At 40.0% G+C, this 12,869-nt stretch overlaps 1 protein-coding gene across 2 annotated transcripts; it reads left to right on the forward strand.

Moving 5' to 3' along the window:
* The first annotated feature begins 539 nt into the window (after positions 1–539).
* Positions 540–10,081, forward strand: LOC114866129 (solute carrier family 12 member 3-like). 2 transcript variants are annotated; one of them, XM_029167831.3, is made up of 28 exons: positions 540–666; positions 1,063–1,242; positions 1,341–1,494; positions 1,972–2,073; positions 2,152–2,227; positions 2,324–2,419; positions 2,582–2,721; positions 3,071–3,181; positions 3,302–3,413; positions 3,588–3,715; positions 3,786–3,870; positions 4,187–4,344; positions 4,433–4,540; positions 5,023–5,146; positions 5,581–5,682; positions 5,926–6,081; positions 6,167–6,266; positions 6,444–6,555; positions 6,805–6,936; positions 7,069–7,175; positions 7,459–7,538; positions 7,625–7,687; positions 7,789–7,893; positions 7,980–8,091; positions 8,253–8,339; positions 8,447–8,582; positions 8,761–8,828; positions 8,963–10,081. In XM_029167831.3, the coding sequence occupies exons 2-28, from the start codon at positions 1,073–1,075 to the stop codon at positions 9,099–9,101; spliced, it is 3,063 nt and encodes a 1,020-aa protein (XP_029023664.1). In that variant the 5' UTR covers positions 540–666; positions 1,063–1,072; the 3' UTR covers positions 9,102–10,081. The 2 variants fall into 2 exon arrangements, with proteins under 2 accessions (XP_029023664.1, XP_029023673.1); XM_029167840.3 differs by having other exon boundaries at positions 1,063–1,161.
* The last annotated feature ends 2,788 nt before the right edge of the window (positions 10,082–12,869 follow it).

The raw sequence follows: 12,869 nt of genomic DNA on the forward strand, positions 1-12,869 counted from the left end.
TTGTCTCATCCTGAATAATCAGAAAGTTTCAGCCATTACATCCAAAACTCTTTGGCATTTCCTTAAAATGTCCGTGGACAACCTGCTTGTGTCAAATAAATAGAAATACCTTATCTGTATGTTCTACTCTATAATATATACTGTTGTACAAACTGTAGAGCATTTCACTTTTCATTCATTAGCAGTAACGCAAACATGACGATTAATCCAAAATTTGTTGTAAAACAGTATCACTGTAAAAAGTGTCATGTGTCAAAGATGTATTTAAAGCTACCATGACAAACAGAAAATATACAAGGTTAACAGGGTATAGAAGAGGAAAATATTGTCTGCAGAAACTGTAAATATGGGTTAAAAGCTGATGATTTCAATCAAATTGATTCCAAAAGAACAAAAAGTTCATTTAAAATATCAGTTATCAGTAATTTAAAGTTATAGCTTTGGTGATCTGCCTCATTTGAAGTTAGAGCTTGGTTCAAAGGCTAAGTTATTTGTTGTGTTTGTTCAGTTTAAGACAGGTGTACAGGTGTGTGTGGGAGGGATGACCAAGATGGGAGGGGATGTCATCCATCCACCCATACCACCTATAAGTACCCACAGGCTCAACCTGGAATGTAAAAAGGGATCTGTTGATGAACTCAGTTACGAGGAGGAGAAACAATCTGTGTGAGTACTTTGATTTTTTTTATTCATCAATACTCTAGCAGAGACATTACTAAGAAAAAATTAATTTGGGTCAATAACTGAACATAAATCACATAGTCAAATCAAGCTGAGGTTTACCACGAAATGGTATGTGCTTACTCATACTGTATCACAAACTTAGATTTGATTTGATTCAGATATACTGTAGTTGTTGGTGACTAATGAACATCGTGAAACACGTCTTTTGTACTTTAAATGCATGTTGTCCATCTTTTCCACATCTGACAGAATAACTGAACTCATTACATTTTGGTTGCTGTGAATTTGGATTCATCTCATAGCCTGGATTTTCCAAATAAACCTAAATAACAGTTGGGAATGTGCTCTCCCCGTTTCTCATTATTATTTGTGTTGCAGTTGAATCACGATGGGCCAGTTGGCATCTAGACGCAATGGTGCGAGTGCAGGAATTTTTCCTGACGCGCACACATCATCCTCGATGGAGGAACCTCCCAGGTACTCGCAACATTTTGACGGCAACAACCCGAGTCATATTCCAAACATCCACATTCATCGAATGAGCATAATCTCAGAAAGGTAGATCGCAGTGTTTTCAGCAGTATAGGACATATCAGCCATGTATTGTTTAAGTTATTTAAATGTATGCTCTTTTGTTTGGACCTTGTGTGTCACAGTGTAGCAGAACTCCCAGGCAAGATGGAGATGCAGAAGTCTTCCTTGTACCGGACGTTGGACCGGGTGCCACAGTTGGAGCATTACTCCAACTCGCTGCCACGCAGGCAGGCGAAGGCCCGGCCTACTCTGGCAGCTCTCCGCAAGACATTCAAGGCAAGCAGACCAGATCAGTGATACTCTCATTGTTAAGTTCATTCATATTGTATTTGCAAAGCCAACCATATGATTGGGACACTAGATTATTATTGTGTTTTATATCATTTTTCAATATACAAAGCAATTGTGCAGATGCTATTCGGACAATCAGGGGAATCCTGTACTCATCAGTTTCTGTTCGGTGGATGCTAAAAGTTACAGCCGCGCTGAATGAGCTAGCTACAGGTACCTTTACTCTACTGTAGCTGAACTTAGCCCAGTTGAACACTGCAGACGTACATGATCCAGATCAAACAGGGGTCAGAATCTTTTGGCTTATACAGTATGAGACGATTATTTGCCCCAGCTTAATGGTCAAAGTTTAACAATTATTACCTATAATTAGTTCAGCAGCTGAAATGGATGTGTGGATGGATGGAACTCACATTATATTCATTTTATCTTGTTACCTGTATTTTTAAATGGTTGTCTCAGGAAATGGAGGAGGAAAAGCCACCGATCACTGACGGTGAAAATGAAGACTCAAATGAAAAAAAACCAGAGCCTGTTAAACTGGGCTGGGTGCTTGGAGTCCAGGTGAGCACTACTGTTCTCGGCTTCATGCAGCATGAACGTTTGTACAGAAAAACCCACTCACATGAACTTTCATCACAGATTCGTTGCATGCTAAATATCTGGGGAGTGATTATGTTTCTCCGTCTGACGTGGATCACTTCTCAGGCAGGCATCGGTGGGTTGGCAACTCTGTTGTACACACAGTAGACCTGGCTAACAGCTGTCAACTCAATAAGACAAAAATGTCATTAACAACCTGTTCTTCTTGCAGTGTTGACCTGGGTCATGGTATTTCTGTCTGTGACAGTCACCATAACAACTGTCCTTGCTATATCTGCTATAGCCACCAATGGAAAAACAGTGTCAGGTCAGTCACTTCCTGTGTCTGTTCACAAACTGGGCCACAACAGCAATGTATACTGCCATATTGGTTTTGAAACAGTTCTAGGACATCAGCTGCTTCAGATGTGATTAGACCTCAGTGGTTGTAGTTCTATAGCGCCTCTTTGAACTCTAAAATCACTTTCAGGTGGGCCGTATTTCATGGTCGCCCGCTCTCTGGGTCCTGAAGTCGGTGGACCGATCGGTCTGATCTTTGCCATTGCCAACGCTCTGTCCTCTGCTCTGAACGCGGTTGGCTTTGCAGAGGTGGTCAGTCAACTATTGACCGTATGTATTGTCATCCAGCACATTACCCAACACATAGAAATGGATACAAATAAAAAGTCAGAACAAAAGTCTTTAAGTTGTCATGACTCTTTAATATGTTTATCCAAACCTGGATCTGTACCGTATATTTATTAATAGAGCTTGCTCTTGTTTATGTTTACATACAAGCTAACATGACTGACAAAGCCATAAATCTTTTCACCCCGACATTGATATGGTGTTGAGGTCTTATTTTGGAGGAATGATTCCTGACTTTTTGTTTTCTTCCAGTCACGTGCTGTTTTATTTTCAGGCCTCGGTTCTGTTTTAGGACTAACTTCTAAAATTCAGAACTTTTCCTCTGATTTAGAGCTATGGCACTAAAATCGTCGACCCAGTTAATGACGTTCGTATCGTGGGGGTGATCACAATAACTCTTCTTCTGCTCATATCACTCGCTGGAATGGAGTGGGAGTCTAAGGTGAGCACATATAGACTATTAGCTTGCTTGAAGTGGTCAGAACTGTTTTTTTACAGTACCTTTGCTCCTTAGTGAGTGTATTTAATTTTTCGCTCCTTCCTGTATTTGTGTTGTTGACAGACCCAGATGTTATTCTTCATCGCTCTTATGATCTCTTTTATCGGCTATACGGTGGGCACGATCATCCCTCAAACAGTAGTGAAACAGTCCCAGGGCATCTTTGGATACAAAAGTGAGTTCAGCCAACAATAGCTGGCAAGAGTGTAATGTAAAAGTAATCATTTTATGCCCATTGGTTCTTCTGATCCCAAAACCACAGGTTAAGCTATCACCCAATTAAACCTAGACATAGTCTGCTTCTTGGCTTGATTGAATACCAATAGGCTGCTTTTCTGTTCATTTAAAGGTGAGATCTTTGTAGCGAATCTGGTACCAGACTTTAGAGGAGGGAACAACTTTTTCAGCATGTTTGCCATTTTCTTTCCTGCCACCAATGGTATCCTGACTGGAGTCAACATCAGTGGAGACCTCAAGGTATGGCCAGAGAGAAGAAGGATAGATCTTGCTAACATATTTACATCACCTAACTCGTGATGTTTGGCAGGATCCTAACAGAGGTATACCCAGAGGGACCCTCCTGGCAGTTTTTTGGACCACTCTCACCTATTTAGCTCTTCCCATCACTGTTGGTGAGAAAAAATATTGGTTAAACCAAACCATGTGTAGCACAATGCAGCATATACAAGGGAGGTGTGGTACACATTCTACATAACAATAATAATTGAACTGTATTGATTCCACATTGGGAAAATAATCTTTGCATTCTTACCCATTCACTGGGGGAGCAGTGGGCAGCCACAGTACGCACCTAGGGAGCTGGTGGTGTCTTGCTCAAGGACACACCTGGTGCCATAAGCAGAGCTTGAACCTGGGACCTTCTATTTCCCAGGCAGATGCTCTAGTTAATGAGCTACCAGGTCATGAAAGATCATTATTTTGCTCCAGGTGCCTGCGTTGTGCGAGATGCTTCTGGAAACATAACTGACAAGATACCTGCCAACTCCACTGGACCCTGTGTGAGTCTAGCATGTGACCTGGGCTGGAACTTCACAAACTGCATTGAGGAACAGACTTGTGCGAACGGTCTGGCCAATGATTTACAGGTACAGTTGTGTCTACTTGCAAAGACAAATCATTTTTCTTGCAGAAAACTCCTAAAATTCTTTATATAATCATGACTATTTCAAACAGGTACTGGGAGAGGTTTCAGTGGCCTTCCACCTCATCACGCTCGGTGTGTTTGCAGCCAGCTTGTCATCAGCTCTAAGTTACTTAGTGTCTGCTCCTAAAATCTTTCAGGTATGAAGCTAACTGAACTATCCTTTCATGCTATGCAGCACAGTTTTAAATATGAATTGCAGTGTGCAACTATGGCCACCTTCTTTTCATTCCAAAATTGTGGGTGATACACAAAATTCATATTGCTTAAAAAAGAAAAGTAAAAGTACTAAATATAATTTATAATACCTCTTTACTAAAATAAGTTTATTTTATTGTGACAATTTGTTCCAATCATCTGTTCATAGTTCAAAATAAAAGCCTCTTCCATTCTACACTATACATTACACAATTTAATCTAGCAATAAACTGAGCACCAGCGGAATTTGCAAGTGATTGGCACAGCAGCAAAAATCACACAGAAACATGCACAAATCAAACAGCTGTATTAAAAAAAACAACAAACATGTTGTGGCCATAAAACCAACTTTATTAACATACAGACCTAGACGTGATAACGTAATGTTTCATAAGCTCTTCCCCTCTTCTTCTTCAACTGCTAGTGTCTCTGCAGAGATGACATATACCCATACATCCGATGGTTCGAAAAGGGTTATGGAAAAAGTGATGAGCCACTCCGAGCCTACATCCTCACCTATATTATATGCGTGGCCTTCATTTGCATTGGTGGGTGTGCACTAATGCTTTTTTGTTATTGACATCAAATTTATATCATATGCTTGTTTCATCTGCTAATGTAATGTTGTTATACAGACAAAAAAATGTTTAAATATCTGCTGTTCAGAGCCTTCGAGTATGAATTGCACCTAAAAATTATTAGTTTTGGAAAAAAACAACAAGTAAAGGAGACTTGGACATAATATCAATAGAAAAGTGTTTTTTTGTCTAATAACTAAATAATAAGGTTCTACTGCTGTGTCTATATTAGAGTAATAAAGGACTGACTCTACTTTCGGTATCTAACACATTTTGACTTCCTAAATGTACATTTGTCGTGTTATAATCTGAATATCCTCAGGACTGAATATTATTTTATATTGTTGCCTTTGTCCAGCACTGAATTTGTAAGACGTACTGTATTTGTCTGTTTTTCATCACAGCTCAGCTGGACATTATCGCAGCCTTGATTTCCAACTTTTTCCTGTGTTCCTATGCTCTCATCAACTTTACCTGCTTCCATGCTAAGATCACCAACTCCCCTGGTGAGTTATCCACTGCTTTACAGTACTACACTACCTACAACACATCCATTTTTTTCTAACTACACAGTAATAAGTGAATAAAAAAAGTGACGTGTGACTGAAAGCTTGGGTCCAGATTTTCTTTCCTAACATATTTTCTATGTTGGTTCTCATTGTTTTCTGAAATAACATGCATGTAGGAAACACAATTGAAGCCAACAGATGCATCACAGTAACTTAAATTTCTAATTTTCATCCATTTAGGTTGGAGACCTACGTTTAAATACTACAATAACTTAATTTGTATCTATGGAGCCCTGTCATCTCTGATCCTGATGTTCCTGCTGACCTGGTGGGCTGCCCTTGTCACCATCGTGGTCGTCATCTTGCTGCTTCTATATTCAAGCTACAAAAAGCCAAGCGAGTTGAAAAACAACTGCACCACCTCACTTCCGTCCCTGACTTCCTTCTTATGAATATTCACTGTTTCTTTTTTTAATAACAGATGTGAACTGGGGATCAACACTTCAGGCACAAACATACAACATGGCCTTGTCATACTCAGTCTCTCTTTCTAGAGTGCAGGATCATGTCAAGAACTATAGGTAAATAATTAAATCTTATAAGTACTGTAAATACTGTAAATAATGACGTCCATTTTTATAACTGCACCTGGGTGCAAACGCACACACAAGAACAGTCCTTCTAAAACTCCTTCTAAGAATAGTCAAGTATTAGTGACGGGGCTGTTGTGACAGTTCAACGTCATCTGTCTCTTCCAGGCCACAGTGTCTCGTTCTGACCGGGTCACCTCAGCAGAGACCTGCACTTGTGGACTTTGTTGGCTGCTTCACCAAAAATACAAGCCTCATGATCTGTGGAGACATAATCATGGTTAGTCGACACTTGTTTGAAATGGAACTCTGTTCCCACCATTTGGAATTTCACAAACGCACTCAAAGTACAGTATTAAACTGTACTAAACTTTACCCATTACCCTAGTTTCTAACACACCAAACTTTCTGCCTAATAAGCCACCACTAACAGGAGCCATGATGAAGATGATCTGTGTTGGTCAGTTTACCTGTCAGTGGTCAGAATGCTGTGCCTGAATATGTTTTCTATTCCTCCTGACGCCTCTAGGAGGAAAGGAAGCCTCAGCCATCAGATACCACAGAGTGGTTGCTCAAGTGGATGAACCAGAGGAAAGTGCGTTCGTTTTATACCCCTTTCAAAGCAAACAGCCTCAGAATTGGAACCAGAACCTTGCTTCAGGTACGAAACCATACATGCACCGTTCTGCAGGCAGGCCAAGCTGTAATTCGTCAAGCCGAGACTTTGATCTTTGCACTATAGGAGTTTTTAATTTTAGACATTGCTTGTGTTTTACTTTTTCATCTCTTCAAGGCTGCTGGTCTTGGGAAATTAAAGCCCAACACTTTGGTCATTGGCTTTAAGTCAAACTGGAAGGAGTGTCCTGCAGAGAGCCTCGACGATTATGTCAACACCATTAAGTAAGTGGCTTGTTATTAATGTGTCAATTCAAAATGAATTATTAGTAAATATTCATAATATTTAGAGATTATTGTTTTCAGTATGCGAAGTTTAAGAGGTAACAGAAATGACTCAGCTTGTTCTAGTGACACTATCAAAAATGCTTAAAATGCTTAAATACAGTATAGACTGTACAGTAAAGCTAAATTTTAACAACGCAGTATGTGATAACATGTGATATGTTATAAAAGACCTCTTAAACTTCAGTGCTTACTTTGACTCTTTTGCTGCCCTTTTCTCTAGTGATACCTTTGACACCAACTACTCTCTGTGTATCTTGAGGATGATGGACGGTCTGGATATGTTTGACCTTGACTGTGAAGGTGTGAAATTTTTGTGTATTTTCCACAAGATGAGATGTGTGTGTAATGATCCGAAGCAGTATAAGAGCATGTCATGTCTCCTTCAGTCAACCAGGCCTTTGAGTTTGATGACGCAGAGGACAACCCCCCACCTCCTGACATGGTGACAGGTGAGAGCTCATGGATGTAAACATAAGCGTTTGATTAAAGATCAAAAAGCAATTGCTCACAGTCCCAAACTAAATGTTCCTACCTCATCCTCTTGCACCAGCTGAGGGCACAACCGATAAAAGCGAGAGCGATCCAATAAAGACAGTGTTTCAGAACGACCAGGGGAAGAAGAACATCGACATCTACTGGATAGCTGACGATGGAGGTGAGCACAGAGAGGTTACCCGTGACAACACAAACACAATGCGCTGCTCTTCATATGTCAACCTGGGCTTCTCTTCACATTATCAGGGCTGACGCTGCTGTTGCCCTACCTGCTCACCAGGAGGAAGCACTGGCGCAAGTGCAAGGTCAGAGTCTTCATCGTGGGGGATGAGCAGAACATGGAGGAACAGCAGAAAGCGTAAGTGCTGCTGAAAGTGCTTTCTGGGATGAAAGGTGGCGGTGGCTGATAAACGGTGTAGTCATTCAAATGGACATGTTTAAATTCTGCCAGGTGGTTAGCTTGGCTTCTCTGGCCAACCTACAGCTGTGAGCTCAGACTCCTTCGGTGCTTTGTTTCAGAATGACAGACCTACTCGAGAAGTTCCGTCTGGAGTTTGAGGAAGTTATAGTCATGACGGACACTGAGAAGAACCCACAGACCAAAAAGTATGTGGAAAACAACCTGAGCATAACTTACAAACTTCAAACTTGCTTTAATCCCATAAAAGCTGACATTTTCAAACACATGTTCTCTCTTGCTGTTTTTGTCTTAGCCTCAATAGGTTTGTGGACAGTGTCACCTCCTTCAGGGTATTTGATGAACAGAAGGAGAGTGCCTCAGTTCAGGAGTTAGGACAAAGTGCTCCATGGGAAATAACTGACAACCAATTTGACGCCTTGAAGCTTAAGGTAAGGCTTAAGGTGTGTGTGTGTGTGTGTGTGCGTGTGTGTGTGTGTGTGTGTGTGTGTGTGTGTGTGTGTGTGTGTGTGTGTGTGTCTTCCCTCTGAATGTGTTACTGACTTCCTTTAGCTGAGCCACAGTCCAGTACGTCCTCCTTACTGTACTTTATTATCTCTCCCCTCACAGTCAGAGAGAAAGGTGAGGTTGAACGAAATCATCCGAAGGCATTCACAAAATGCAGCCATCCTGTTTGTGTGAGTATTGTTTGTATGAGATCAGGATACAAATGTACAGTAGTGAAGTAAAACGTTATGGCAAAGTTCAACAATGCATGTTTCCAAGCATGAATGTTGTGTTTTCTTCCTATGTAATGTGTTGTTCTCTGCAGGACGCTTCCGGTGCCACAGAGGGACTGTCCCAGTTCTCTGTACATGGCCTGGCTGGACGCGCTAACATGCGGCATCCACTGTCCTGTGGTGCTCATACGAGGAAACCAGCAGAACGTCCTCACCTACTACTGCGAGTGAATCCTGTCTCGGACGCTTGGAGGAGTTTCATGGCGTCTGATACTGTATTTTAGGACCTTCTTAGTCAAATAGGCAAAGTAAGACGTTGTAAGAAGAGTGATACTAGTGCTGAGGGAGGTGGTTTGATAGTAGTCTGATATTAGTTGAATTTAAATCAAATCTGTAATCTTACACCTCTGTTAACAGACACAGTACTAGCTAAAGACAGCTTAATCTCAAAGGCAGGAAGTGAACAGCTCAGCTTTGGTTCAGAGATTTGTTGCATCCTGCTTTGGTTGGTCACATCTACTGGATCTACTGACGCTTAATGTCTGCATCAGCTGAAATGGCCCACATATTCTAACCTGTGGTGTCAGTTGACAGTGTGTGTCTGTACTGCAAGTGGATGCACAGTAGATGCTTTGTCTTTATTTCTTAATGATTTGTAAATAATGCGTACTACAAACAGTCTATGTGCTTGATGAGCTAAAGCATGTGTGTGCAATGATCTTTAAGCAGCCTACATCCTTAAAGTACGATGAACACAACTCTCACTGCTCCAACAGGATAAAGTCTAGACTTGGAGCCAATAGTTACATCTGAAGAGATGGCGCTTCCTTAGTGCTTGTAGAGGTTACACCTACAGTCGATTTTAAATGTAAAATAAATAAAGTGAATAATGAAGATTCTCAGGTCTTATACTGTATATCACTGTATTCAGACAAAGTACAGTACAGAAACATGCTAGTGCTGCATATTGTACTGTAGTTATTATATGTATTTTATTGTTAACCATTGTTATTAGTTGTACTACACCTCACCACCAGTTATACTGTATCTTGTGTATATACTGTATGTCCTGTTTCCTGGAAACATCTTTTGGCTTGAACTTGTGAAACCAATTATCTTTATTTGTTTTAAATGTTTTGCTGCAATATCCAGTGTGCTTCATTGGCCTGTTGATGTGAGTGTATGTAAATACAGTATGAACTTTCCCTACAGTATGAGTGTGTTTGTGTTTATTTGAAGTAGTCTTAACATGTGCTGGCTTTGACTGAAACATTAGTTAAACATAAAGCTTAGGTAAACTGGGTTTTGTCAAATAAAATCAGCACATCTCTGAATCTGTTGCTAAAGCAAACATTGATGGTCATCCGGTATAACCAACGCAAATACAAGGTAAGTGACAGCGATTCGTTTAGATTGTGGTTCCAGTTATTAGTGTAGGAGTTACTCTTATGCAACATGTGCGTTTGCCAAAACCACAAATTCGCTGCCATCAGGCACAACTTATCAACCACCACACGAGAAAAACCTGTATTTAAAGCAACACATCAAATGGAAAAAAAAGGTCAATGCCTCTTTTAAGCTCACTGTAACTTTGGATTATACTCAAACATATATGTTAACCAGTAGTGAAGTTGCTTAATCAGCAATCATTTAGGAAGGGAGTGTTTAAAAACACCAATGAGAAGATGAAGAGCAGAATCATTGAAGTCAAAGCAGGTTACTCAAAAGCACATTTCAAAACCAATAGAGATTGACTGAAGTGCTACATTAGAGAAATAATTTAATTGAACTTTATTGATCCCACAACATGGGGAAATTATTCTCTGTGTTTTAACCCATCCTTGATGAATGGAGAGCAAACTCTATTAATAAATACACAGACAATTAAGTTTAAAGGTACATGTTTAAAGGTGCATAAAAATAAAATAATAATCACCAAAAATAAATATCACCAGAAACATTCTTTGCTTTTTGGGGTTTTATTAGCTACAAACCATAATTATCAAAAGGAAAAGGAAATAAATTGTTTTCACAAATCTTAACACACCTATAAATGAAGCTCTGATCCATCTATATTACCAATGTATTCAGGTCTTACCTGGAGACATAGCCTGTTAATTATTACATAATAGTGAAACACCATATTGGAATAAACAAGCCTCCATATTTACTGCCATTTTAAAATTCAAAATAAGTAATAAAATCTCCACCCATAACATGGACTAAAAATAAAACATTAGCGTGAGATCTAGTTAACATTTACTTAGTTTGAGCTAATTACAATCTGTTTCATTAGATTTAACTGAGGTTCACTTACATGCGGAAACATTTGAAACAGCAACAGAGCCCCCTGCTGCTGAGAGAACAAGTCGTTCATCTGTCACCTCCACTACACAGGGGTCCAGCCAACTCTGAGCTCTGTCCTCAGTCACGCAGACAGGGACTAAGGGCACAAAGGCTACTGAGAGGTGGAGGGTGCAAAGAGGGAGGAGAAAGGAAGTGACAGGCGAAATAGAAGCACATGAAAGAGGCACACCACCTATTCTGCAAATGACTGGAAAGGTCTGACTGACTAATATGATCCTCTGCAGGGCTGGGCCTCACAAGCCACTTTACAAGGCCCTGTCCTGTTGCAAAATGCATTTCCTGTTCAGCTTCATCATCAGCACGTCACACTGAAGAGGTTTCAATTTCAGACAGAACGTACACAATTCTAAAGTTTATGCAACAGTGTTACAAATTTACAAAACTGTATCATGACACAACGTGACTGTGTTGACTAGAACTGACTGAGTCAGTACTGTACTTTCTCCTCCTGCTCACGCAACCAGAAGCTGATGAACTATTCTGGGAAGATGTTTCTGAAATGTGGGAAATCCTGGGTGGAAGTGCGAAAGGACACACCTTACAAAATACACTGTTTTGTCATGTTCTTATTATTCAATACTTATTTAAATACAATAATAATACAATAATTACTAGTGCTATACTCAAGCATGCACTCATGAATGAATCTGCCTGAATCTGGGAACATCGAGATAAAGAAGGAACAGGGTGGGACAGTGAGGATGCTGCATTCCTGTAAATGTCACATGACACTGCTCATGTTGGCTTTAACATCACACACATTGTTTCCTTTGTGACTAGAGAGGGCCGCTGCTAAACATGACCTCTCCTACACAGTGAAATATTACCATGATGACTGATGCTCCTGGGTTCACTAGAAGTCAACAATGTGTCAGTCGCTGTCTTTGGCAATGCTGCAAAATGTACATGTCTGATCGAAAATGACTCCACACTGGGTTTTACTGCACACAGGTCCAAGTAGCAGGACAGTATGTGGTGGGTTCTATTCAACAGCTTGGTGACCGGTGATACTACAGTTACAAAGTGATACTAGATACAGTAGATGTGAAGTGATACCTACAGTACATGTGTAGGAAAAGAATTTTTACTTGCTCAGTTCTGCTGGTGTGGGTGTGACAAGTAACTCTGACTTGGGCACAATGAAAATATGAACATAGAGACTTAATAGAGCAGATTTAATTATAGCAGGGTCTTTGCTCTATAGCTTGAGGAATACACTGCAAAAAATATCCACCTTGCTGAAACCTCAAGCTATGAAGTGTGTTGTTTTTGCCACAATCATTGAGCCAAGTTTGTTGGACTGTGTCATGTTTATGCCCTTGGTTCTGTTAAAAAAAAATCTAATAATTAAATGTAGCAGTGCAAATTAAACATATACTGTATTATTGTATTTTGAAAGTAAAGTCGACTCTTAAGGCAAAAATTTGATTAACTGAATCATGACTTGATTAGAATATAAACATACTGAAGTAAGCTAAAGTTTTATGGCGTGTCTCAGCAGAAATGTTTCATGTTGTTGACGTAGTGAATGTTTCTCAATCATGAACACGTTTTGAGTCAGCTGATGAAAAGTGATCCTGTCTTGTTTGGAGACATCTAAATACACAACTTTTATGATTCGGTGCATCTACA

This window comes from Betta splendens, chromosome 2 (assembly GCF_900634795.4).
Source record: "Betta splendens chromosome 2, fBetSpl5.4, whole genome shotgun sequence".
Classification (NCBI taxonomy): domain Eukaryota; kingdom Metazoa; phylum Chordata; class Actinopteri; order Anabantiformes; family Osphronemidae; genus Betta; species Betta splendens.

Coding starts and splice junctions, on each gene's coding strand:
- LOC114866129 (XM_029167831.3), top strand. CDS start 1,073: ATGGGCCAGTTGGCATCTAGACGCAATGGTGCGAGTGCAGGAATTTTT. Junction 4,541..5,022: donor CTGCTCCTAAAATCTTTCAG/GTATGAAGCTAA, acceptor TTCAACTGCTAG/TGTCTCTGCAGAGATGACAT. Junction 8,829..8,962: donor AATGCAGCCATCCTGTTTGT/GTGAGTATTGTT, acceptor TGTTCTCTGCAG/GACGCTTCCGGTGCCACAGA.